At 37.6% G+C, this 24,909-nt stretch overlaps 1 protein-coding gene across 3 annotated transcripts in view; it reads left to right on the top strand.

The window, feature by feature from the left end:
• SORCS1 (sortilin related VPS10 domain containing receptor 1) overlaps positions 1-24,909 on the top strand; it is a 711,184-nt gene that overhangs the window by 546,151 nt on the left and 140,124 nt on the right. For all 3 annotated transcript variants that reach the window (XM_069098910.1, XM_069098911.1, XM_069098909.1), the window contains exons 9-10: positions 1,595-1,774; positions 18,317-18,463. In XM_069098910.1, the coding sequence (XP_068955011.1) occupies positions 1,595-1,774; positions 18,317-18,463 (327 nt within the window). The remainder of the gene's footprint in view (positions 1-1,594; positions 1,775-18,316; positions 18,464-24,909) is intronic.

The raw sequence follows: 24,909 nt of genomic DNA, 5'->3' as shown, positions 1-24,909 counted from the left end.
TTCCTCATCTCCTGCTCTGGTAACATTATGGCAGTGCCTCTTCTGAGGTCTGGAAAGAGGATATTGTGATTAATTTAAGTTATTCTCAGAGAAATAGAAGTCAGAACAGCCAGCAAATGTATTATTTTGATTAAGTGAGTGTGTATTATTTAAGGAGATGAGCTATTTCATTATAACCTCATTACACTTTCAAAATGGAAATATCCCAGGCTTGAGTTAGAAGAACCATTTATGCATATATTTAGAAGTACCTATCAATACCAGGAACTAGAATGTTTGGAAAAGAATAAACTACAACTTTTATGCTTAGGTTGCTTTGTTTTGTTTTGTTTTAATCTTACCATGCCATTAAATGGACCCATGAAAGATTGAGGCTAAACTGATGGGTAGCCAAGAGATTAGATGATGAAGAAAGAAGGTAGAGGGGAAAATAACTTTAATGTGTGCTTGGGGATCTCCAAACAAATATTATCCCTGATAATAGGAAAACATAGATAAAGCAGGGGGCAGGCGGGAGGGGGCTCTACCCTCAGGAAGCTTCCATTCTCCCAGGGCTGTACAACAGGTAAACAGATAGATAAATACCAGACAATGTAAAGAAATGGAGAACACTATCTACTAGAGGAGTCAGGAGAAAACCTAACCTCCAGGAGCTTACATTCTAGGGGAAAGAGAGAGGGAAGTGTAGAGGATAATACAAGAAAAAATAATACAAGAAACACCATGAAAATTCCATAATAGAACTTCATCATACCTAGAAAATACTCTTTGTTGAATGAATATATACTATAAGAGTGATAAGACAGTTCAGAAAGAGAAAGCATTTCTTTCCCTACTTTGTGCTAGGCACTGTGCTACATAGTAGAGATAAAAGAGAAAGCAGTAGATGGTCCCTCGCACTCAAGGTGCAAGCTGCTCACAGTCTAATTGGCCTAGCAAGATTTGAAAAAGTTTCCTATTATACAAATTATAAGTGTATACATAATATATGCAAGTAGATAGGTAAAGTGCTGAATAGATTAATTTCATTTAAGTTTTCTGGCTGTACCTTGGAGAACAAAGATATGGGTAAACCATGGCTATTAAAAGCAACCAGCTAAACTGGCCTATCTTTTTCTCTCATATAGCATTGACCATCTTCATGAGATGCCATGACGACCCACCTCAGGGGAAAAGTTGTGATCTGGCTGGGCTTAGGATAGCTCAACTCCCTCTCATTTTATCTTTTCATTTCCTCCCCTTCTCAGCCTTTTTCCTCTCAAGTTTACTCTATGTAAGCCTTTTGAGCAGGCTCTGTATTTGTGCTTGGCAAATAAATCATGGTGATTGATTCTCCCAAGTCCTACTGATTGGAGAAAGCATTTTTCAAGTTGTTTAATAAGATATCCAGATTATACACAAGCTCCTTTCCCCCTTCCCCCATTACTTTAATGCCCATCCCCACAAACACATCAAAAGAAATGTTTGATTAACACTCCTTCAATTAATTAATATCTTGCATATATGCAAAAGAGAGACTATTTGCAATCACAGTGCCTATTAAAGGATTTCTTATAAGACTGCAGACTATGTCTCTTCTTTGTCCTCTTTCCAGGATATGCACGTCATCAGCACAGATGAGAATCAAGTGTTTGCCGCAGTCCAGGAATGGAACCAAAATGACACCTACAACCTCTACATCTCAGACACACGTGGCGTCTACTTCACTCTGGCTCTGGAGAATGTCCAGAGTAGCCGAGGGCCAGAGGGTAATGTCATGATTGACCTCTATGAGGTATGTCACGTAGGGTAGGCTGATCTCTTAAGTCAAGGCCTTATATGCCTATTGGAAATATAAATTTTTCATTTTCCCCCTATACCAGTTACTTTCTTAGCCCTTTTACATTAAAACAGTATCAGAATATTTATATTGTTGTTGTTTAGTAAATGAGGTGTGTCCATCTCTTCATGACCATATCACACTAATGCTGTTTGTTTTATTTTTTTGCAAAGTTTGCTATTTGTGGTTTACCATTTCCTTCTCCAGTGGATTAAGGAAAACTGAAGTTAAATTTCTTTCCCAACATCACACAACACAAAGAAAATGTCTGAAAGAAGATTTGAACTCAGGTCTTCCTGACTCCAAACCCACTGCTCTATCCACTGAGCCACTAACTGTCAAGAATATTTATACATATGCATCTATTTGCTTACTAATAATATTAGAAATATGCAGAGAATTTTCGGAGGAGACAATTTAAAAAAATTCAATATAGTTGAGATTCCCAATGAGGGACCCTCAAAGGAAAGCCTAGGAGAATTAGGAATAATTAGTATGGAAAGAAAAAAAAGTGAGGCATTTCTAAAAGATATTCTCAAAACCACATATAAAAAGATTTGAAAAAAATTAGGGATATTTATCTTAGAAAAGAAAACTTTTACAGGCCATGTTTTCAGAGAAGCAATGTAGTATGGAGGAAGGACTGATAACATTGAAACCAGGAAGATATGGGTCCATGCCTACTGACCATTCACCTGTGGGCAAGTCACTTAATCTACTGGTGCCCTATGCAGTTCGTTAAGATGAGAAATTTTAGAGAAAATGACAGTCAGTTAATAAAAGGATTTTCCACACCCAGGAGTTCCCTATAAAAATGAAATCTACAGTCTAGTTGTATTTTTATGTTTTAGTTACTGAAAATCTATTATTTGGAAGAAGGAGTACAGTGGTTCTCTTTAGCAAAAGAGGGCTAGGATTAATGGGTGGAAGTTGAAGGGAGGCAGACTAGAATTCATATTCAGAAAGAACTTTCTAAAAATCACAACTGTCAAGCAGAGGAATGCCCAGCTTTATCAGGCAGTGAGGTGAGCTGCTGCTACTGCCATAAACCAGGTATCAGAATGGTACAATGACTGACCCAGCATAGTCACGGTGTATGAAAGAAGGTTTACTTAGCTTGTGAAAATACAGCTGTTAAACATAGGACCAGAGTGCATGTTAATGGTTATGGTTCTGCTTTTGGTTTTGGTTCAGTTAAACTGATTATTTGAATGCCAAGAACTTGCCTTTTCTCTCCTTTTTACCATGAAGACAACACTCAGGTGGTGGCCTATGTAGCCTCCATAGAGGGGAAAATCTATCGTCTGACAAAATGGAAAGTTGTCTTGATGGGGGCTTTTTATGGAATCGGGGGAAATACACCAAAGACCATGTTATCAGTGCTCACTTTCTAATTGTCCCAGTAAGCTCTGAAAAGGTTACCTGTTATATAAATTATGTCTATTATATATGAAATAAAGAAAACTAAGCTCTAGATGAATATGTTGCAAGGCTACTGTCCATCAGCATCCACTAATTCCTATATGTCTTGTGCTACTATTTTTTTTTACCCATAGCACAGGCACTTTTTGCTTGGAATCCTCTTTGTTCTCTAGTGCTCACTTCCTTCATTGCAATGTTGATAGTCTTGACTATAACCTATCATAGGACCCCATAACTATAAAAAATTAAAGCAGAAGTCATGTCTATTGAGGATATAATAGTATTTATATGGTAGGTTCTTTTGATCCACATTATTCTAAAACCTATATATTCATCCTGTCTAATCCCTCTCCTGACCTCCACTCATGCATTCCCAATTGCCTACTGGGCATTTCAAGCTGAATGTCTCCTATGCATACCAAATTCAGCACATCAAAAATAGAACCCAATTCTCTTCCCCTAATCTACCCCTCCTATGAACTTCCTTATTTAGTGTCAAAGGCACCATCATACTTCTAGTCACTGAGGTTTTCATGTTCCCTGACTTGTTCTCCCTCACTTCACATATCCAAATTGTTTCTAATGTAATCACTACCTCTTCCATATCTTTCACATCCATGTCTGTATTCTTATGACTACCACCCTCATTCAGGCCTTTATCACTTCCCATCTGGACTAATTCAATAGTCTCCTAATTGACTTATCTATAGTCTTTCTCCTTTCTGATTCGTCTTCTATATAGCTACCAAAGTGATTTTTCTAAAGTTAAAAATTTAATCATATCATGCCCCTGTTCAATAAACTCCTGTAGTGCCCAATTTCCTTTAGGATAAAATATCAATTCCCCTGTTTAGCCTTTCAAGTCATTTATAACTTAGTTCATTACTACTTTTCCAGCCCTATAATATATATTACTCCTTTCCCCACACCTTATGATCTGGCCAAACAGGTCTTGTTTTTTCCTCTCTAATGATATACCTTGCATCTACATGCTTTTGTACAGGCTTTCTCCTAGGCCTCAAAGTACTCCCTCCTCACTTCTGCATCTTAGAATCTCTTGTTTCCTTTTAAAACTCAACTCAAGGACCAGCTATGTTGTTTTTTCAGTCATTTTTCAGTTGTGTCCAACTCTTTGTTACCCCATCTGTTCTGTTTTGTTTTGTCTCTTTTTGGCAAAGATACTGGTAGCATTTCCTTCTCCAGATTATTGTACAGATGAGGAAACTGGAGTTAACAGGGTCAAGAGATTTGCTGAGGGTCACCCAGCTATTCTGAGGCCAGATTTGACATCAGGGAGATGAGTCTTCCTGATTCCAGACTTGATGCTATCTACTGCGTCACCTACTTGTCACCCTCCACATGAGACCTTTTCAGATGCCCCACCCTCCACTGCCAGTACCCTTTCCCCTTCCCTGAAATGTCTTGCATTTATTTTGTATATATGTCATATACATAGAAATCTAAATATATGCATATAGATACACACACACACATATATATTATCTCCTCTAATCAAATATAAGCTCCTTGAGGTCAGGGACTGATTTTCGTCTTTGTTTTATCATTGTCTTGTGCAGTCTCTGGCATATAGTAAGTATCTGATAGATGCTTTTTGATTTATCTATTCCTGAACTGAGTGGGAGGTTGGATTATGTGGCCCCAAATTTTCCTTCTAAACTCTGTTTCTATCATTCTAAATATTTGCAAGGATGTATGTAAGCTGATAAAGTTGACAGATGTTCTCCATTCCCCCAGACAATAATGTAAAGAGAAATTCCCTTAAATTGCCATAAAAGAGACTAAAGTTAAAGAAAAAGAACTTCCAGATTGAATAATTTCCCTGGGTAATTTTAGCTTTCTCCAGTAGACAAGAATTTAGATGACAGAGTAAATAACTTTGCCTCCAATTTCTTACTCTGTAAAACAGAGAACTTCTAAATGAGAGGACATCAGAGTCTTTTAAAATCCATTGTAGATTCAATTGCTTTTGGTATCCCAAAATCACCAAGATTTAAAATCAAAAGACGTGTGAGATGTCAGCATCACAGAAAGTCCATCAAAGATCTTACCTTTAAGTACTGTTTCTATTAATCTCAGGCACAGCCGTTTGGAAGGAAAGTTATTCATTATTGCATAAGGTTTCAGCAGTTGTTAGAAGGCCTGCCTTTTGTGAGGAAGGGATTGCAGTATTCTGTAATGAAGAATTTAAAACTTCACTCATAATTTGTTGAAACTCCATCTTCCATCTAGCTCCTACTTCGCAGCCCTAAATCTAATTCATCTCATAAAAGTGACTCATTGGTCAGAGAGCAACCTATGTGATCAGCAAAGTAAAAACCCTAAGATTTGTGTTTCAGTTTGCCTTGGAATGGCCCAGGGTCATATTGGGAAACATGAGTAAAAGGACTAACATAAAGGATCAGGTCCCATAAAGCCATGTATTTTACTTATTGTTGCAGTTTTACCTGTTGTTACAAATCCTTATGATGCCCTACATATTTGTCCATCTCCCTCACCGTTATTAGAAGTTCATGAGGATTTCATTTTAGCAGCCTTGGAGAACCTAAAGAAATACATTTTTAGGAGCACTTTATGAAGGAACTCTTGTTGGGAGAGGGGTAAAGGAACAAGGGATTTCTCTCCCTCTTCCTTCCCCCACTGACTAGGCATCTAGACACAACTTGCCCAAAGAGAGACACCCTTTTAAAGAGTTCACATATTCATTAGTTCACTGTACAAATGAGGGAACAGAGTCACACTCCATGTAGCCACTGGAAAAAAAATACCCAGAGTCACCCAAGGGAGGAAGCAGCTTTGAAGAATGAGACTTCCTGGAAACAGAGAAGAGAGTTTTGGAGAAGAGTAGATTCTGATAGCTTAACTAAGCAAAACACCTAGCAGTGACCAAGGGACATTGTGTGAGCTCTATGAAGAGAGAATGAAGTTCTAGGTCCTTTAGTTCCAAGAGTTGTCAGTTGTCAATTATATTTCATGTACATGCATCTCATTAACACTATACGCTGAATTAGTATCCACTCTTCTCATGTTTGTTACATGTATCTGTGGGAAAATATGCCCAGGTTTATGCTTTAGAGCTGTCGTTTTATCATGTCATCTCAGTGAATGCCTTTGCTAAGAGTCAGTTGAATCTACTGGCTGGCTGTTGACAGAGACCACAGTACTGGGGGCTCATGACCTGAATGCCTTCTTCCATTGACTCTAAGGGTAGAGGTTATCCCTCTGGGGATTCATTGCAATTGTGTTAAATGTTCATTGGGAAAGCAGCTAAGATACTATTAACCATTTCAGTAAAATATATAATAAAATAGCCAACATGTATGATTTTGATGAAAATTATATTAGAATCTCATAATACATAGAGAAAATAAAATGTCCACCATGAACTTTTATACATTGTTTTAAGAATGTTAACACTATACAAATAATTCTAGACTTGTCATTTTTTTCCTTCTCATTTTCCAGTTAATCTAGTATCTAAAAGAGTATATCAAGAATTGTAGAATATAAAGGATATAGCTTCACATTTATGTATTCAATATCTTGTCTTAGTAACATATTCTAATTTTTAATAATACCTAACAATCCATTTATAGTTTAACTAAAGTGGAGATCCCCTCATTATGAATTTCTATTTTAAATACAAATGTGTACATGCATGTATGTATACATATATGTATGTGTGTGTATATACATACATATACATATATATGCACTGTTCTTTATATTGATTATAATTACCTTCTATTTTTCTACCATTAGTCAAGGATTTGAGATGGCAATATCTTGCCCCCAGATTTTCTGTGATGCAGAAATCTTGGGGCCATATTTTCATGTACTCAGCCCCCCTTTTTCTGCTGAGTATTAGCTATACAGCCTGTGTGCCCCAGTCTTTTCCTCATTGATTTCCAGGCTACTTTTCCTCCTCCCTTTCTACCTCTTTTCCCCTTTACCCTAATTCTTCAGCTCAGCATGGAAATATTTTTTCTGGGTTTTTGCTTTTTTTGAGTGACCCAGAGCCCATTTTAATTGGCCCCAAGATGACATGAAGATTGACAGGTTTAGACAAGATTGACTTTGTATTTTCCTGTTGTTAGGAAGCTATTCAAGATGCTCACTGTAAAATTCAAATGTTTTGTCCTGCGTACAGAATGAGGAGGGACAGGGATCAAGGTGACCCTTAGACACAATTCAGACTTTTCCTGTTCCTGTCAGAAGTGTCATGGGTCTGTCTGGCCATTGGCTGCCTATAGAGAAACTTCTGCCTCCTATTATCAGTAGTCTGAGCAGTAGTTTGACTATATTATGTAAAGGTATCCAGTATCCTGGGATGTGGGACTAGGGTGGAGAAAGAAGGCTTTGTTTTATTTCACTGACAGTTCACAGCAACCTGGATTGAAATTGATGTGATCAGACTAGTGGTGCCTTATCTGCTGATTACCTAGATGGAAAGAATATTGGCTGGCACTGAAGCTGGCACAAATTTTCCCTTAAATATGATTGTTCTGGCTAGAAGGGAGCTGAAAACCATCCAGAGAGAATCTCCCAGCTGAATTGCAATGAATGATGAGTGCTTACTGATAAATGGAAAGTAAGGCAATTCATAGATGAATTAATAAGGGGCAGGGAGAATGAAACTTCAGTGCTGTGGTTTAAGGGGTAAAAGTGTAAAGGATATCAGTCAAACCTGGGAGAAATAAATAAGAGGCAATCTGGGTTTGTAGGAGTCTCCAGGAATATTGGTTTGGTTAGATTTTACTGAGCCATTTCTATAGAAGGGAATTTCTGTGGTGTGTGTGTTTGTGTGTATAAAGACAGACAGTCTTAGTATGGTAGAATAAATAGAAGGAAAGACTCAGATTCTCAAAGACCTGGACTCATGTCCTAATTTTGACACATAATTGTTGTATGACCCTGAATAAGTAATTTAGCTAGCAGATTTTACTCTACAATGATAGAGGGAAATTCTTCATTGGGAATTTCCTATACCAGTGAAAATACAAATCCAATGCAATCTTTACTGTAGTTGGCAATGGAACTTATTATACTTGATGTTGGTTCTTTGTGATTTGTTAAGAGAGTAGCATGTTACCCATTAAAACTGTATTTTTTTCTTCTCAACCAACACCCTCAGATCCTTCCAATTAACACTTTCAGGATACGCTGGAATTTGTTATGAGTTCCAGTCACTAGTAGACCTCATCTCCTGAATATGTCAGTGGGATTCCAAATAGAGCTCATTAGAAGACAACATCTAGGCACCTCCTTCAAAGGCAATATTAGAGTGAGATAACACTAGGACATGCTATCTTTGGTAAAGTTGTTTTTTATCATTTCTTGGTTCATAGGCCCCTCTTCATGCTACCATGAGTAGAGATGGTTTTAAAATGTGAACAATCCAAGGTTATTAAAAAACCAAAAAACAAACAGCACCTAGATCTGACAGCACTTCATTAAAATAGGGACCATATTTATTTAATTTATTTAGCTACACATATTAGACATTTCTTGAATCTGCAGCACCGAGTACAGTTTGAAGTACATAGTTGATTCTTAATAAATGCTTAATGCTAAATGATTAAAAATGGTTTCTTAAATTGAATTGATTCTGCCTAGTTAGTGATGAATTAGCACAGCCTTAGAGTTTACATTAAAGAGAAAGAAAGTATCTGAGAATGTATCACACAGGATAAAGGAAATAATCTTAGGAATCATTCATTCAATAAGCATTTATTAATTGCTAAACTAATTTGCATATAAATGCAAATGCATATGTAGTTAGGAACTATAAGTCTCTGTGTGCTTTCATTTGGTCAATAGCACTCTAACATTCTAAATTGTGAGGGATACATTGAATAGGCAGGCAGCGGATAGCTGTGCTATGTGATTTTATACATTGGACTAAGAGATCTCTGGGAATAGATGCCCCTTGGCTTCTGTCCCCAGAGCAGAAATACCAAGTGATAAGTTTCTGCTACCACTGAAAGGAGTGGATAACAGAGAAGCCTGTCCAGTGGAGTCATTGCAGATAGGACTGTGATGTGTGTGCCCGTGACGCATGTCTCCTGGTATGTTTGCATTGGTGTGGATGACAAGTGGTGATTTGACAGGACTGGAGAATATCCACTTTCCTTTGGGAAAAGAAGATTAATTAATGATGATAAAGAACACTATGGCTTAATAGACAGTGACAGTTGGCCCAGCAAGGATGAAAATGGTTGTGATCATTCTGAAGCCACCTGCTTGGCATACACAAGATATACAAATCTTATGCAAGGGACTTGCATAATATAGGAAGAATTGACATATGTAGTTAGTGATGGTGCATACACATATATGTGCATGAGGCATGTGGTGTGTGTTGTCAAACAAAATGCAAACTTTGTATTTTGCAAAATGAAAGCATGCAGACATAATATTATAACTCCAATTAATTTAATTCAATTGAATGATTTCCCCCATGGCATCTCTCTGCTAACAGTTAGAGAATACACCATAGTAGCTGTCCTCTAGGCTCTTACAGTCTGTGGTAGGAAACACAGCATGTATGTGCCAACATACCTATTAAAAATTAGAAGATTAAGAGATATTCCGAAGATGTGCAAACAAAAAAGAAGAGCTACTTTCTAGGAAGTCTTTTCTCCTCTCCCCATCTGTTAGTACTCTCTTCTTCCTCAAGTTATAATTATTCATTATCTGTGTAAGTAGTTTTTATATACAGATGATTAGACTTCAAAGATTGCAAACTCCTAAAGTGAAGGAAATGTTTTATTTTTGTCTTGTTCTTTGTGTCCCCAGCACAGTGCCTTGTAATAATAAATGCTATATTAACATTTATTGAATTTATTGGAGTGAACTAAAAGGGAACCAAAAAGGTAGAAATTGTTTAAATGTTGATTGCTTGAAAGAAAGACTGTGAGTCATACATAGTTCAAGATTCAACAAAGAAAAGATGAAAAACATATTTATCATCAGATATCTAAGTTTGTCCTCATTATTTAAGGCTGACATCTTATTGGGCTGCCAGTGTCATTTTAGGACAGTAGCAGAGTGGATTTAGGGGAAACTATAAAGTCAGGGATTCTCTGAAAGCTAGAGCAGCACTGGGGATCCATGGTCTTAAGTTTGGCTATTTATAGTCTCTCATACTAAGCTTGCCCCTAGACATTCCTCTGATTTCTCAATGAAAAATAGTCCATCTCCAAATCCCCAAATAAATCACACCAATTGAAGTGTTACTTTATTTGATATTAATCATGGCATACCCTCTCCCTGACATTTACTGGGTCACTTCAAATACTGAGTTTGGGATTATTTTAATTTATTTTCCAGTAAAATTAATTGAGAGGAAGAGTAGTTTCTTTCATTTAGCAGAGGCAGGTATAGGCAAAAAATCTTTGGTTATGCAAGTCCAACAACTCAGTAGAATCAGAGAAGGTGAGGTTAGATAAGACTGGAAAGCTTTTTTTCCATGAGAAGTTGACCCTATCTTCTGTGAGGTTGAGTTTTCTTATCTTGGAACAGGGTAGCATGATAAAATAAACATCATGCTCCTCATCCCACTTTTATGTTTTACTCCAAAAAACACATTGTTATTGCTGTTGGAAAAGGAGTGTTTCCTAATTAAACATGAATACACAATTCAGGGCTGCTAGGTGGTACAATGGATAGAGCTTAGAGCCTGAAGCTTGGAGTCAGGAAGACTCATCTTCCTGAGTTCAAATCAGACTCTTGCTAGCTGGGTGACCCTGAGTAAGTTGCTTCACTCTGTTTGCCTCAGTTTCATCATGTGTATAATGAACTAGAGAAGGAAATGGCAAACCACTACAGTATTTTTGCCAAGAAAACCCCAAATGGAGTTAGAAATAGTCAGACATGACTGAAAACAACTGAACAACAACACTATTCAATTCAGTAAATAATGATAACTCAAAATTTGCCTGGCACTATTTGGGTATTGAATTATTAACATGTGACCTCTTGTCTCAAGGAGATTACAGTCTAGTGGGGAAGAAGTATAAATATATAAAAAATTAAACAGCAATAAGAATTAAATAACATGAGAAGAAATAATGCAGGAGACTCCAAAAGACAGGACAAGATAAAATGTCAGTGAGTAGAATGAAAAAAAAAGAGACAAAAAACAATATTTTCTCCTGGAGAGAGTCCCAGAATTTAAAAAGGATAAGGAATGAATGAATTAATGATCTAAGCACTTAATATATTCAAAGCACTGTGCTAAGCACTGGGGATAAAAATAGAAAAATTAAGGCAATTCCTGCCCTCAAGGAGCTCACATTCTAAATGGGAGACAGTTTAAGAAGTTCTCCCAAGGCCTTTTAGTTTAACCCTATTCCTGGAAAAGAATTTTTTTCTTTGAAAATAAATAGCATTTTGTTTCCCCCAGTTATATGCAAAAACAGTTTTAACATTTGTTTTGAAAACTTTGAGTTCCCAATTCTCTCCCTTCCTCCCTCCCAACCCCTCATTGAGATGACAAGCACTTTGATATAGGTTATACATGGTTAGTCATGCAGAACATATCCATAATTGTTGTAAAATAAGACATAGGCCAACTCTCCCCCCCCAAACCCCAGGAAAAATAAAGTTTAAAAAAAAGTATGCTTTCATCGGTATTCAAACACTATCACTTCTTTCTCTGGGAATGAATAGCATTTTTCATCTTAAGTCCTTCAGTGTTGTCTTGGATCATTGTATTTCTGAGAATAGCTGGGGTGGCTAGGTGGTGCAGTGAGTAAAGCTCTGGCCCCTGAGTCAGGAGGACCCGAGTTCGGTTCCAGCCTCAGACACTTAACACCCACACAAAAAAACTAGCCATGTAACTTTGGGCAAGTTACTTAACCCCAATTAGCCTCCAAAAAGGGGGAAAAATAGAGAATAGCTAAGTCATTCACAGATGATAATCTTACAACAGTGCTGTTACTTTGTACACAGTACATTTCACTTTGCATCAGCTCATGTAAGTCTTTACATATTTTTCTGAGAGTATCCTGCTTACCATTTTTTCATCAGTTCTTATATCACATTAGTATTTCTTCATAACCACATTCCACTATTTGTTCAACCATTCCCCAATTGATGGATATCCCTTCAATTTCCAATCCTCTGTCCCCAGAAAAGAGCTGCTATAAATATTTTTGTACATATGGGTCCTTTACTTGCTTTTTTAATTTCTTCTGAGATACAAAAAAATTGCTAGGTCAAAGGATATGCATAGTTTTATGGCCCTTTGGGCATAGTTCCAAATTGTACCACACAATGATTGAATCAGTTCATAACTCACTAAGAGGGAAGTAATGTCTCATTTTTCCCACATCCTCTCCAACATTGGTCATTTTCCTTTTCTGTCCTATTAACCAATCTAATTGGTATGACATAGTACTTCAGATTTGTTTTAATTTGCATTTCTCTGATCAGTTGTGAGTTAGAGCATTTTTTATATAGCTATAAATAATTTTTATTGCTTCATCTGAATACGATTCATATATTTGATCATTTATCAATTGGGGAATGACTCTTATTTTTATAAATTTGGCTCAGTTCTCTATATGTTTGAGAAATGAAGCCTTTATCAGAGAAACTTGCTTTGACTTTTTTTCACAGTTACTATTGTTATCTGTATTTCCCTCCATCATATTCCCTCTATTCTATTCTCTCTCCTTTCACCCTATCATTACTCAAAAGTGTTTTGCTTCTGACCACCCACTCCCCCAATTTGCCCTAACTTCTATTACCTCCCCAACTTTTCTTATCCATTTCCCCTCCTATTTTCCTACAGACCAATAGATTTTTTTTTCTTTTTGGAGGGGAGAAGGTAGGGTAATTGGGGTTAAGTGACTTGCCCAAGGTGACACAGCTAGTTTTTGTGTTGAGTGTCTGAGGCCAGATTTGACTCCAGGGGCAGAGCTCTATTCACTGTCCCACCTAGGTGCCCTCTGAGATAGATTTTTATACCTATTTGAGTGTATGTTATTCCTTCTTTGAGCCAGTTCTGATGACAGTAAAGTTCACTTGCTCTCTTTCACCTCCCCCCTCTTCTCCTCCACTATAAAAGCTTTTTCTTGCCTCTTTTATTTGAGATAATTTACCCCATTTTACCTCTCCCTTTACCTTTATCCCATTGTATTCCTCTCTTACCACTTAATTTGATTTTTAGATATCATCCCTTCATATTCAGCTCACACCTGTTTTCTTTGTCTATAAACACTCCTTTTAACTGCCCTAATAATGAGAAGATTCTAATAAGTTACAAGTAACATCTTACCATGTAGGAATATAAACAGTTTAACATTATTTAGTCCCTTATGATTTCCCTTTGCTGTTTATCTTTTTGTGCTTCTCTTTAATCTTGCATTTGAAGTCAAATTTTCTATTCATCTCTAGTCTTTTCATAAAGAATGCTTGAAAGTCCTCTTCTCATTGAATATCAATTTTCTCCCCTGAAGGATTATATTCAGTTTTACTAGGGAGGTGATTCTTGCTTGTAATCCTAGCTCTTTTGTCCTCTGGAATATCATATTCTAAGTCCTCCAATCATTTAATGTAGAAGCTGCTAAATCTTGTGTTATACTAACAATGGCACTTGTTCTGGGAGCTCTGGAATTTGGCTATCATATTCCTGGTAGTTTTCATTTCAGAATCTCTTTTAGGAGGTGATCAATGGATTATTTCCATTTCTATTTTACTCTCTTGTTCTAGAATATTAGGGCAGTTTTCCTTCATGATTTCTTAAAAGATGATGTCTAGGTTCTTTTTTTTTTATCGTGGATTTCAGGCAGTCCAATAATTTTTAAAATATCTCTCCTGGATCTATTTTCCAAATCAGTTGTTTTTCCAGTGAGATATTTCAGATTGTCTTCTTTTTTTTCATTCTTTGGTTTTGTTTTATTATTTCTTGATTTCTCATAAAGTCAGTAGTTTCTATTTTTTTCCATTCTAATTTTTAAGGCATTCTTTTCTTCAGTGAGCTTTTGAACCTTCTTTTTCATTTGACCAATTCCACTTTTTATGGAGTTTGTTTTTTCTTTAGTGAATTTTTGTGCCTCTTTTTTTCATTTGTCAATTTCTGCTTTTTAAGGCATTCTTCTCTTTATAGGCTTTTTACTCCTCTTTTTACCATTTGGCTTATCCTGTTTTTAAGTATTATTTTCTTCAGTATTTTCATGTCTCCTTTACCAAGCTGGTGACTCATTTTTTTTCATGATTTTCTTGCACCCCTCTCGTTTCTCTTACCCATTTTCCTTCTACATCTCTTACTTTGATTTTCAAAATTCTTTTTGAGTTCTTTCATGACCCAAGTCCAGTTCATATTTTTCTTGAAGGCTTTGGATGTAGAAGCTTTTACTTTGTTGTCTTCTTCTGAATGTGTATTTTTATCTTTCTTGTCACCATAGTCACTTTCTATAGTCAGAGTTGTTTTTTTTCCTGTTGTTTGCTCATTTTCCTAGTCTATTACTTGACTTTTAAGTCTTCGTTAAAGTGAGGATTTGCTTCCAGTGTGGTGGGTGCACTATCCCAAGCTTATAGATTTTTGTGCAGCTGTTTTCAGATATGCTTCTAGGGACATGTAAGTTTTCAGTTCTTCTGAGGTGATATGATCTGAGAGGGGTTTACTACTCTCCTGGCCTGTGCTCTTGTCTGTGAGTGACCACAAGCACCCTATGCTACTGTTCCCCTTACCATGGGACTGCTACCCAGGATTGTGATCTGGATCCAAGTATTGGAAAAGCAACAGAGTCCTGCCTCAATGCTAGCAAAGAGACCCCTGTAATCTACTTCTGACCCACTGCTCAACCCCCTTAGCATCTGGGCTGAGAGGTCTGGAAGCAGCAACAGCTGCTTCTGTTGCTGATTCAGTGGCTCCCAAGGCCTGCTCCTGGTTTGCCTGAGTCCAGGACTGTGCTGGCATGGCCTGTACTGGATTATGCTCCTTTCTCACCCTGGTGCCACAGACCCTTCTTTCCAGTCTTCTGAGTTGTTTTGGCTTGGAAAATCATTTTACTCTATCTTTTTGTTGGTTTTACCAGTCTAGGATTTGTTTAGAGTCATTATTTCTTTGAATAATATTTGGAGGAGTTTAGGGGAGAGCTCAGGATCGTGTCTGACTTTACCTCAAAAGTTTTAGTTGTGCCTCAAAAGCACATTTGTTTCTGCCTAGGTACTCTAAAATAGAATTTGTATAGGCTAAGCATCCACAAATAAGAGGATAATGGTCACTATCCACTGCCTTGGTCAGACAACTTTCTATTCATTTTTGTGTGCCAGTTAAGTAGGACTTTGATAAGCTGGAGAACATACTGAAGAGGGCAGCCAGGATGGTGAAATTCATGCCACAGAAGGATCATTTGCAAGAAGTAATGATGTTTAAGCTGGAGAAGAGAAAACTTTAGGGATGGTGTGTGTGTGTGTGTGTGTAGGATGACAATTATCCTCAAGTATACGAAAGAATGTCATGTGGAAAATAAATTAAATTTTTTTTTGTTTGGCCTCACAGCATAGAAGCAGTAGATGGAAGTTATAAAAGCCTAATGACCACTTGTCAGGTATTGGTAGAAATGAAATTGATTTTTAAGTAGAGGTTGAAGTAAATAAAAAGCCCTTGACTGCCTTTCCTTTTAAATCTATGAAATCATTAATTTGTATTCCGTGTAAGGATGCATTAGGTATGTAGGTGGCACAACATGCCAGCCCAGCAGTCAGGAGGACCAGAGTTCAAGTCCAGCTTCAGATATTTACTAGCTGTGTGACACTGGACAAGTCACTTAACTCTGTTTTCCTCAATTTTCTCATCTGTAAAATGAACCACATAAGGAAATGCAAGCCACTCCAATATCTTTGTCAGGAAAACTCTGTGGACGTTATGGTCTAAGGCAGGGGTGGGGAACCTGTAGCCTTAAAGTCATATGTGGCCCTCTAGGTCCTCAAGTGGAGCCCTTTCACTGAATCCAAACTTAACAGAACAAATACCCTTAATAAATGGATTTGTTCTATAAAACAGACTCAGTAAGAAGGCTACACTCAAGGACCGAGAAGGCCACAGTTCCCTATCCCTGGTTGGGAATGAGTTGGACATTGAGTTGGACATGACTGAAGAATGAACAGCAATAGAATAAGGAAACATAATCTAAATTAATAAAACATTATGATTCATGAAATACTTTTGAATGAAAATGTGGAATTACAACTTTTAAATAGAGGAACTATATGTATACAGTATATATTAATTGAGTTTATTCATTCCTTCTTTTAATAAATATTTATTTATCTATCTATCTATCTATCTATCTATCTATCTATCTATCTATCTATCTATCTATCTATTTATTTTTAAAGCAATCGGGGTTAAGTAACTTGCTCAAGGTTACATGGCCAGTTATTATTTTTGTGTGGGTGCCAAGTATCTGAGGCCAGAACCTATCCCAGGTCTCCCGACGCTGGGGCTGGCGCTCTTACTCACTGCACCACCTGGCCACCCCTTAATAAATATTTATGAAAAACCTTTGTTTAAGGACATCTATTATGCCCTAAGGGTCACCCTAGGTTAGTGAGTTGTGTACTCCCAGTGCATAGCTTACTGTCTCCAAAGCCCCAGGAGGAGGTAGACAACAATAGTAGTAACTAGCATTTATATACAGCTTTAAGTTTGAAAAAGAGTTTTACATATATTAACTAATTTTGGCACCTTGAGAAAACATCTAGGTGATCCTACCTTCATTACAGTTCTGTTTCTGGAAGATCAACTTTTCAGAATTCACTTCCACGGTAGTCCATTATCTCTCCCCACTCCCACTTCTCAGATCTATACTGTGACACACAGATAAACCAATCTACCAGGGAAGTTCATTCTCCCAAAGGACACACAAAATAGGACCCATATAAGAAACAAGATGAAAAAAAAAACTTACATGGAAGCAAAAGAGGTTTGGTTACCAGAGAAAGTAGACCTAGGATCCCTGGAAGCAAGAACTATTAGAATGGTTCATTAAGACTTAGTGCACCAGTGTAGTTACTCTAACAAATACCCAGTGACCTAGTAGGAGAAGGGAAGGTTCAAAATATCTGTCTTTCTCCTCAATGAGTCCTTTATAGTCAAATTCTGAACCTATAACAATTCTGAGATGTCTCCTTTTGTACCTCAGTTGTTGTACCCTGGTTCTGAAGGTTTTGGAAAAGAACTTCAAGATTCTGTTTATTACATCCATGGATCCATATTTCTTCATTTGCCTCAGCACTGAATGGATGCAGCCTGTGGGAGGGGATGTGATTCCTCTGGAAATGCAACATCAGTTGAGTCTTTTTGTTCCATTAATTATTGCCCGGAACAAAATATCCATTCCCTGACTATCACTCCTTCATATGTGTTGCCTTTCCTATTAGAATGTAAGCACAATGAGTGCAGAGACTGTACTGCTTTGGTATTTCTGTTGCCAGTTGGAGAACAGTGCCTGGCACATAGTAAATGTTTAATAAGTGTTTGTTCATTCTTTGGAAACCAGACGTTGATTAATTCCAAGGGCATGAGGGTAAGAGATAGATTTGGAGGGATGGGGAGAACAAGAAAGACAGGTGCTTATGATGAAGAGCAAACCACTCTGTTTTTTTAATTGACTGTGTTCAAATGATGATAACTAATTTATGCTATCATTTTGGAATTGTACTGAAATAGGAATAATAATATTGATGGAATGGTGAGTTTTATCTCATTACTCTTAGCCATATGTATGAATGATCTAACTTTTAAAACTATGGACGATATATAAATCAAGGTTACCTGCTCTTGAAGTGTACACTCAAAGAAAACTAGGAAGACACTACAGGGCTTGCTGGGCAAATCCAACCTGATGCACAAGTTGGTATGAATGTCATGCTTCTTGCCCAATGGAATCCACTGCCTAGTCCCCCTCAAATTTTGTGAACTCCTCAAGGTTCACCTAGTTCTGCTTTCTGGCTAGATCTGAGAGCCTGTTATTTCATTTTTTGGGGAAAAAAATCTCCTTTCAAATTGATGTATTTTTCAGCCATGTCAATTTCTCCCAGGTAGCAGGGATAAAGGGAATGTTCTTGGCTAACAAGAAGATTGACAACCAAGTGAAGACTTTCATCACATATAACAAAGGCAGAGACTGGCGGTTGCTGCAGGCTCCTGACACCGATCTGAGAGGGGACCCTGTACATTGCCTGCTGGTAAGTCACCACATTTAAACAAACTTCTCCCCAGGTAACAGTGTGAATATGCTGGGAATCAGAGAGGAAATAGGCCAGCCTACCTCACCTTTTGAGGAAGAGCTAACTTCCTCAGAAAAGGAGGGTAGAGGGGAACAAGGACACAGTAGGTATTTGTATCCCAAGTTCTTAACATAGTGCCTGGGACATCATAAGCACTTAATCATTATGAATTGAGTTTTTACAGAACCTTTCAAATGGATGTAAGTGACCAAAATTGTATGAAAATGTTTGAGTTGTCTGATTCAGGATTCTCTCTTTGACTGAGACACTGAAAGGAGATTTATAGGAGAATTTAGTAGTTGTCTGCCATGACAGAGACATCCTGCCCACATCCATACCTTTCTGCTAGTGTGCCCTTTTATTATTTGATCATTCATTGACTTTGCCTAAACATTCTTGAACTTGTATCTCTGTCTAGTTTGTACTTCTTCTGGGGGTAAGAAGCACCATTATTTGTTTTTTATCCTCCATGGTACAAATTGAGGGAGTAACATGGGTTACTCCCCATGTATGTGCAAAGAGGGCTGAATTTACATTCAGGAAGTCCTGAGTTCAGTTTGTTCCTCTGAAACTTACTTAGCTCTGTGACTACAGATGACTCATTCGGCCTCTCTGAGACTCAGACAGATCTCTTAAAACTCTTTAAGTTTGTCAATGGGTCTAAGTAAGTAGAGGTGGAGGAAATCATAGGTCCTGAATGTATAAAGTTGAACTCCATTTAGGTCATTTTAAAAATCAGTCAATAAGAATTGAGTGATCAACTACTATATTCTGTGCCAGGGAGAGGGAGGAGAGACAGAGTCAGAGAGACAGAGACAGAGAGCAAGAACAAACATACACGCTGCAATAACAACTTTAAGATATGGTTAGAAGCTCTGAGCTTCTAATTCAGTTGAAGAAATGAGATAGATATATGAGCCAACCAGAGAATAACATAAGCCAATGCACCATTAAGGACTAAATTGTGTGGGACAGACTAAAATCAATACAGAATTTCAGAAAAGAGAGATGCTTCAATGTCCAAAGAGCAGCTCTGAGTCTTAGTATTCTGAGATTTGAGGAATAAAGTCACATTCATCCTATCAGTATGATTACCTAGAGCAGAAGTTCTTAATATGACCTTGCATGTGGGTGTGTTTGTATATATTTGCATATGTACTTATATGTAATACATATGTACACATATATAACATATTAAATATTTTAAACTATTTTGATAACTAGATATCGGTATCGTCTCCTTTATAATTCTTTGCATTTTATTTTATACATTTAAAAGTATCATTTTTAGAAGTAGTCCATAAGATTCAAAGTAGCGAGGTTTGTGACACAAAGAAAGGTTGAGGATATAATCTAGACTGATTATATCCCTATTCAACCACCCTTGTTTCAAGAGAAAGGATTCTTTTTGAAAAACAATGTCACTGTCATTGAGTCACTTTGCTCATCATGAGATGCTAAAAACAATGACCTGACTTTAATTCCTGTTGTGAATATTTTCAATGTCACTGCATCTCATGGGAAGATCTCCCACTCAGCCTTCATCAGAATTATTGGGATGATGGTGGGGATGGTGGTGGTGGTGGTGGTGTTGATGAACTCTACCCATGAATTGTTGTGAGTGTGTTGTTCTAAGGGAAGAATTGTTGGCATCTCTAACTAACCACTTCTCCTGATAGTCATTCTGTGATTAAAGGCCAGCAAATGTTTCACTGGCACAATACTCTTGATCATCAGTATGGTCCTTCATTCCCAGGAAGTATTACGGAAAACAACTGCTGAAGAGATATAATTGACCACAATGGGGTAGGGCTCTGAATAGCCATTCTGGAGTAAGACATAAGACCAGAGATGAAGTCTTGGAAATCATGATTGTACTTCATATTATTATATAGTGCGATTGACATAATGCATGGGATCATACTTACTTGCTGACTGATTATTATTTGAAGGAAGGAGTTTTGCTGAAGAGAAATACCAAAATACAAAACTCAGTGTCTAACCAGGGTGTGCTGAATCAGAGCTCTTGATCTTAAGCTGACCTCGAAGTTCAAAAATAATTGTTAGGGTCATTAAGACTGGAGAAAAGATTAATTAAACTGACTAAGATAAACAGCTCCCAGGAGCCTTCCTCCTCCCTCTTCCCATTAACCCAGCTTCTTGCCTGCTTTAAATTTGTTTCACCATAGGCTTTGGAAGAGCCAGAGAAGGAGGGGGCAGTGAACTGGGCCAGAGACTAAAATCACTTTGCAAAAATCTGCCAAAGACAGAAAATAGGATCGAAAATCTTTGAGCTCTAGGAGATTCAGAGTGTTAACAACCTACTTTGGGTCCAGGAGCTGGTGGCTGGCAGTGAGGAGATAAAGAGTGATTTGAGATTGTGAGTACTTGGAGAGTGACAGTGTCACCGCCAGCCCAGCTGAGTGATTAGAAAAGAGATTTTCCAGCAGGGTTGCCTCAAATGTGGAACAAGTTCAGAATTACAGCCCCAAATGGAAAGTTCCTTGTAAAATGCTTTCTATAGAAATAAGACATCCAGGATAATTTGGGACCATATTTTAAGGCCTTTTAGACTGATTACCTGCAGGGCTCAGCAGGGATTCTTTCCTCCACAGACTGCTTTGTGCAATTAGACAGGGGTATTACCAGGGCAGGGCTCACTACCTTCCCAAGTCTTGGGATTGGACTCTTGAGGAGCAGCATGTGAGACCAGCTGAACTCATTACATATTCTTGGTCCCTAGGGAAAATATAGCACTTAATAAAAGGAAGGCCCATTTTTCAGTAAATATAGTCAGTACTTCCCTGAAAGGGCTGGCACTAGGAAATTGGATGCCCTAGGGCAAACCTCTGTTGGGTATCTCATTCCCTTCCCTTCCCCCCATGAGGTACAAATTAGTGTTAGAGAGGTAAGTATGACCCATTTATGCCCCATTAGCTATGTGCCTCCCTCCCTACTTTGCTTCTGACTCTTAGATCTTGTATCTAGGGCCTTATTTGGCCCAGTTAGGGGAACATTCTGTTTCTCACAATACCTGCTGCCCTGTGATCATATGGTTTGCAAATGTGGTAACTCTAAATCCATTCCATACTTCAAACCCTTTGTTAATAAATAGAATACTGACCCTAGGTCATCCTGACTGTAAGGAACAAACTGGTACTAGTGTGGAAATACACAAAGATTGTGACCTCACCCAAGAGTTTCTTCATAGTCCCCATCTTCAATCTTTTTGGATCCCTGCATGAAGACAAAAAAGACAGCTTAAAGAAAGAAGTTTGAGTAGGAAGTTTAGAGATCTGAGTTCCATTCTGTCTCAACACTAACAACCTATATAATCATAGACAAATCTGTTTGGGTCTCAATTTCCTGGTCTGAATAGTAAGATTAGAGAATTTTTAAGGCACCTTCCAGATGCAACAAGTTTTAGCTCTCTAACTAGCAAAGGATCAGACACACAGCAGATGTTCAATATTTGATTTATTAGCTGCTTGGTAATGTAGAAATACCTCTTAGAAAGATATCATTGATTATGGTAGGGGTGGGGGTGAGAGAAGAAGGTCAGTCTGGTTGGGACTACTCTGTCTTTATAGCATCCAAAAAGATTGCTAATGTTGCTTCTCTACTAAGTCAGTTTCTGGAACTGTTATGATTAATATTTTCGGTTTCCTATTTCTGGTTTTTCTTTATGGGGAGGAGAGAGAAGAATGTTCATATATTCTCTAATAACCAGATTGATGGGAATTGAACTCCTGTCTTCTCAGAGTATTTCTTGACACACAAAATAATGGCTGCTACCATGGATAAGGCTTCCATAATGTATGATATAGTAGAGTACTGAAGTTGGATTCAAGAAGAATCTACCTCTGATATCTATTTACTGTGTAACCATAGGCAAGTCATTTAACTAGTGTGAGTATTAAGCAATTTAGATTTTTAATTATTGAATTATGATCTATGTTGTTGAAGGCAGTTGTCACGGGAATATTTACTGCATTGAAATCCATACTCACTGGAAAAGGAGGGCTAACAAATCATTGAGTTTTGGTTTGCCTTCATCATTCAGGGGCTCGAAGATGATTTCCCAAGTATTTATATAGACTCTGTACTTTGATGCAGAGGGGAAGAAAAGAAAAGTCACAGAACATTCTCCTTGTACCAGCTGGGGGCAATCCAGGACCACAAATGAGAGTATAGAGGAAAGAGCACTGCAAAGAGCATTTGTAATGTTTCTACTAGAGCTGGCATCAGTGCCTCTTATAATAGCAGATCCAGGCAGCCAAAAGCCATGGCAACCATACCACACAGCAGTCAGGAATGAGAAAAGTCAGCTTCCTTTTTTAATGGCATTCTTACTTTGCACAATGCCCTGGATCAGATGTCCATAGAACTGTGGGGATCTTATGTGTTTGGGCTGCATGCTGGTTTCACAGAGGAGGAGTGGTCAGAAAATCCCAGAACAGGTACTTCTTCTATGGGGGATGCTAGTCACTCCAGGGTGTGGTTGCATTCTCAGTTTGACATTGCACATGTGTCCCGACCCTCATGTAATATCATCCTAAATGTTATGCCTCATACTATTAACTTCATAGGAGGACTTCAGAGGCTTCATTCTATGATTAGCACTTAGACTCAAAATTGCCCAGAGCTGAAAGTTAAAGGGATTATTTCTCCATTTATAAATTACATATATGCATGTTTATGTGTACATATAAACATACACACACATAGAGGCAACTAGATGGCTCAGTGGACAGAGTGCTTGATCTGAAGTCAGGAAGGCCCGCGTTCAAATGTTGCTTCACACACTTACTAGCTATGTGACCCTGAGCAAGTCACTTAACTTTTATTTGCCTTAATCGCCTGGAGAAGGAAATGGCAAACCACTCCAGTATCTTTGCCAAGAAAACTCCATGGATAGTATGGTCCACAGGGTTATGAAGAGTCAGACATGACTAAATGACTGAACAGCAACATACTTTTTTATCTGTCTACCTATCTACCTATCCACCTATCTACCTATCCACCTATCTATCTGTCTGTCTATCTATCTATCTATCTATCTATCTATCTATCTATCTATCTATCTATCTATCTATCTATCTACCTATTTATCTACCTACCTATATACCTATCTATCTATAGATAGATATATCACAATAGATAGATATATCACACACATATAAACACACACGTATTGCACATATACATAAATACATATGTAATTATTTTATTTTTTCTTAATATCTCGCTTTAATTCAGAAACTATCAAATTTCTAAGTCGTCTTTCTGTATTCATCATTGTCAGTCATGTAGAAAAATTGTCTTGGGTGGTTCCTGCCTCCCCAAAATTAGACTCTCACCAGGAAAATAAGCAAAAAAAGTCACAATCACACACATACACACAAAAGTTAATTGAAGTTCAGAAAAGATATCTTTGGATCTAAGATGTTGAATTTGTTATATACTTTTAAAAAGCTAATCTGTATATATAATAGAGATTCATGATTGCAAATCAATCCTAATTTTCTGGTCTTTGTATACATAGATATTCATGTCTGTTTCTATTTTAAATTTCATAGAAAGTAAAACTGAAAATTAAATAAAAAAATAGCAACACTAGTTAAATAGAAATGCAGGATGGCACATTTTCAGGAGTACCATGATGGTGACAGAAAGGAAAGTCTGAGCACGGTTTCATCCAAAATGGAAGCTGGGACATCTGCCCCTCAGAGTGTCCAACATTTGTGTGTGTTGGGGAGAAAGGTCCTGAGAGAGGGGCACTACAGCATCAGAATCTTGAGTGGCATGCCATGCAGCATCTTAGGCCAGGAAAATACAACATGAGCCAAGGCTTAAGAAAATAGTCACTGTGGGGAGAAAGCATCACCTTCTGAGGAGGAAGTACCTACATCACAGAATGTACAACTTCTGCCCTGATGTTGGTGATCTAGGGCAAAGCCTCATTTATCACATCTCAATTAACATTCTGGCCTTTATAATTGTGGTAGTACATGATAGTATGGGAGTTATTTTTTTTAAGTTGAATAGGAAATTTTCAGGTAGAAGAGAGCCTATGTCTGAATCTCTATGCTGGTGGTGGCCAAAGACCGCTACTCTAATTCGGTGCCTCTGTCTACCTCCCCTGCCTTTTTTGTCTCTCTCTTCCTCACTCATTTTTCATTTATCATTTACCCTATCCCATATAAATTTAATCATTGTATCTCTGCCGCACTATGAATTTTTCCTGGTTGTAACTCCAACAGAGCAGAATAAAAGTAATAACAGAGCTACAGTGGTGATTCTAAAATCCCACACTGATAAGATTAGAAAGTAATCATCCTGATGGAAGAAAAGGAGTGGGGGTTTCAAACAGAAACTTTTATTTTTGACAACTTAGGAGCAAA

This window comes from Petaurus breviceps, unplaced genomic scaffold (genome assembly GCF_028583685.1).
Source record: "Petaurus breviceps papuanus isolate PSGF00001 unplaced genomic scaffold, PetGlider_PUasm1.0 37, whole genome shotgun sequence".
Classification (NCBI taxonomy): Eukaryota; Metazoa; Chordata; class Mammalia; order Diprotodontia; family Petauridae; genus Petaurus; species Petaurus breviceps.
This window is presented reverse-complemented; position numbering and strand designations above follow the sequence as displayed.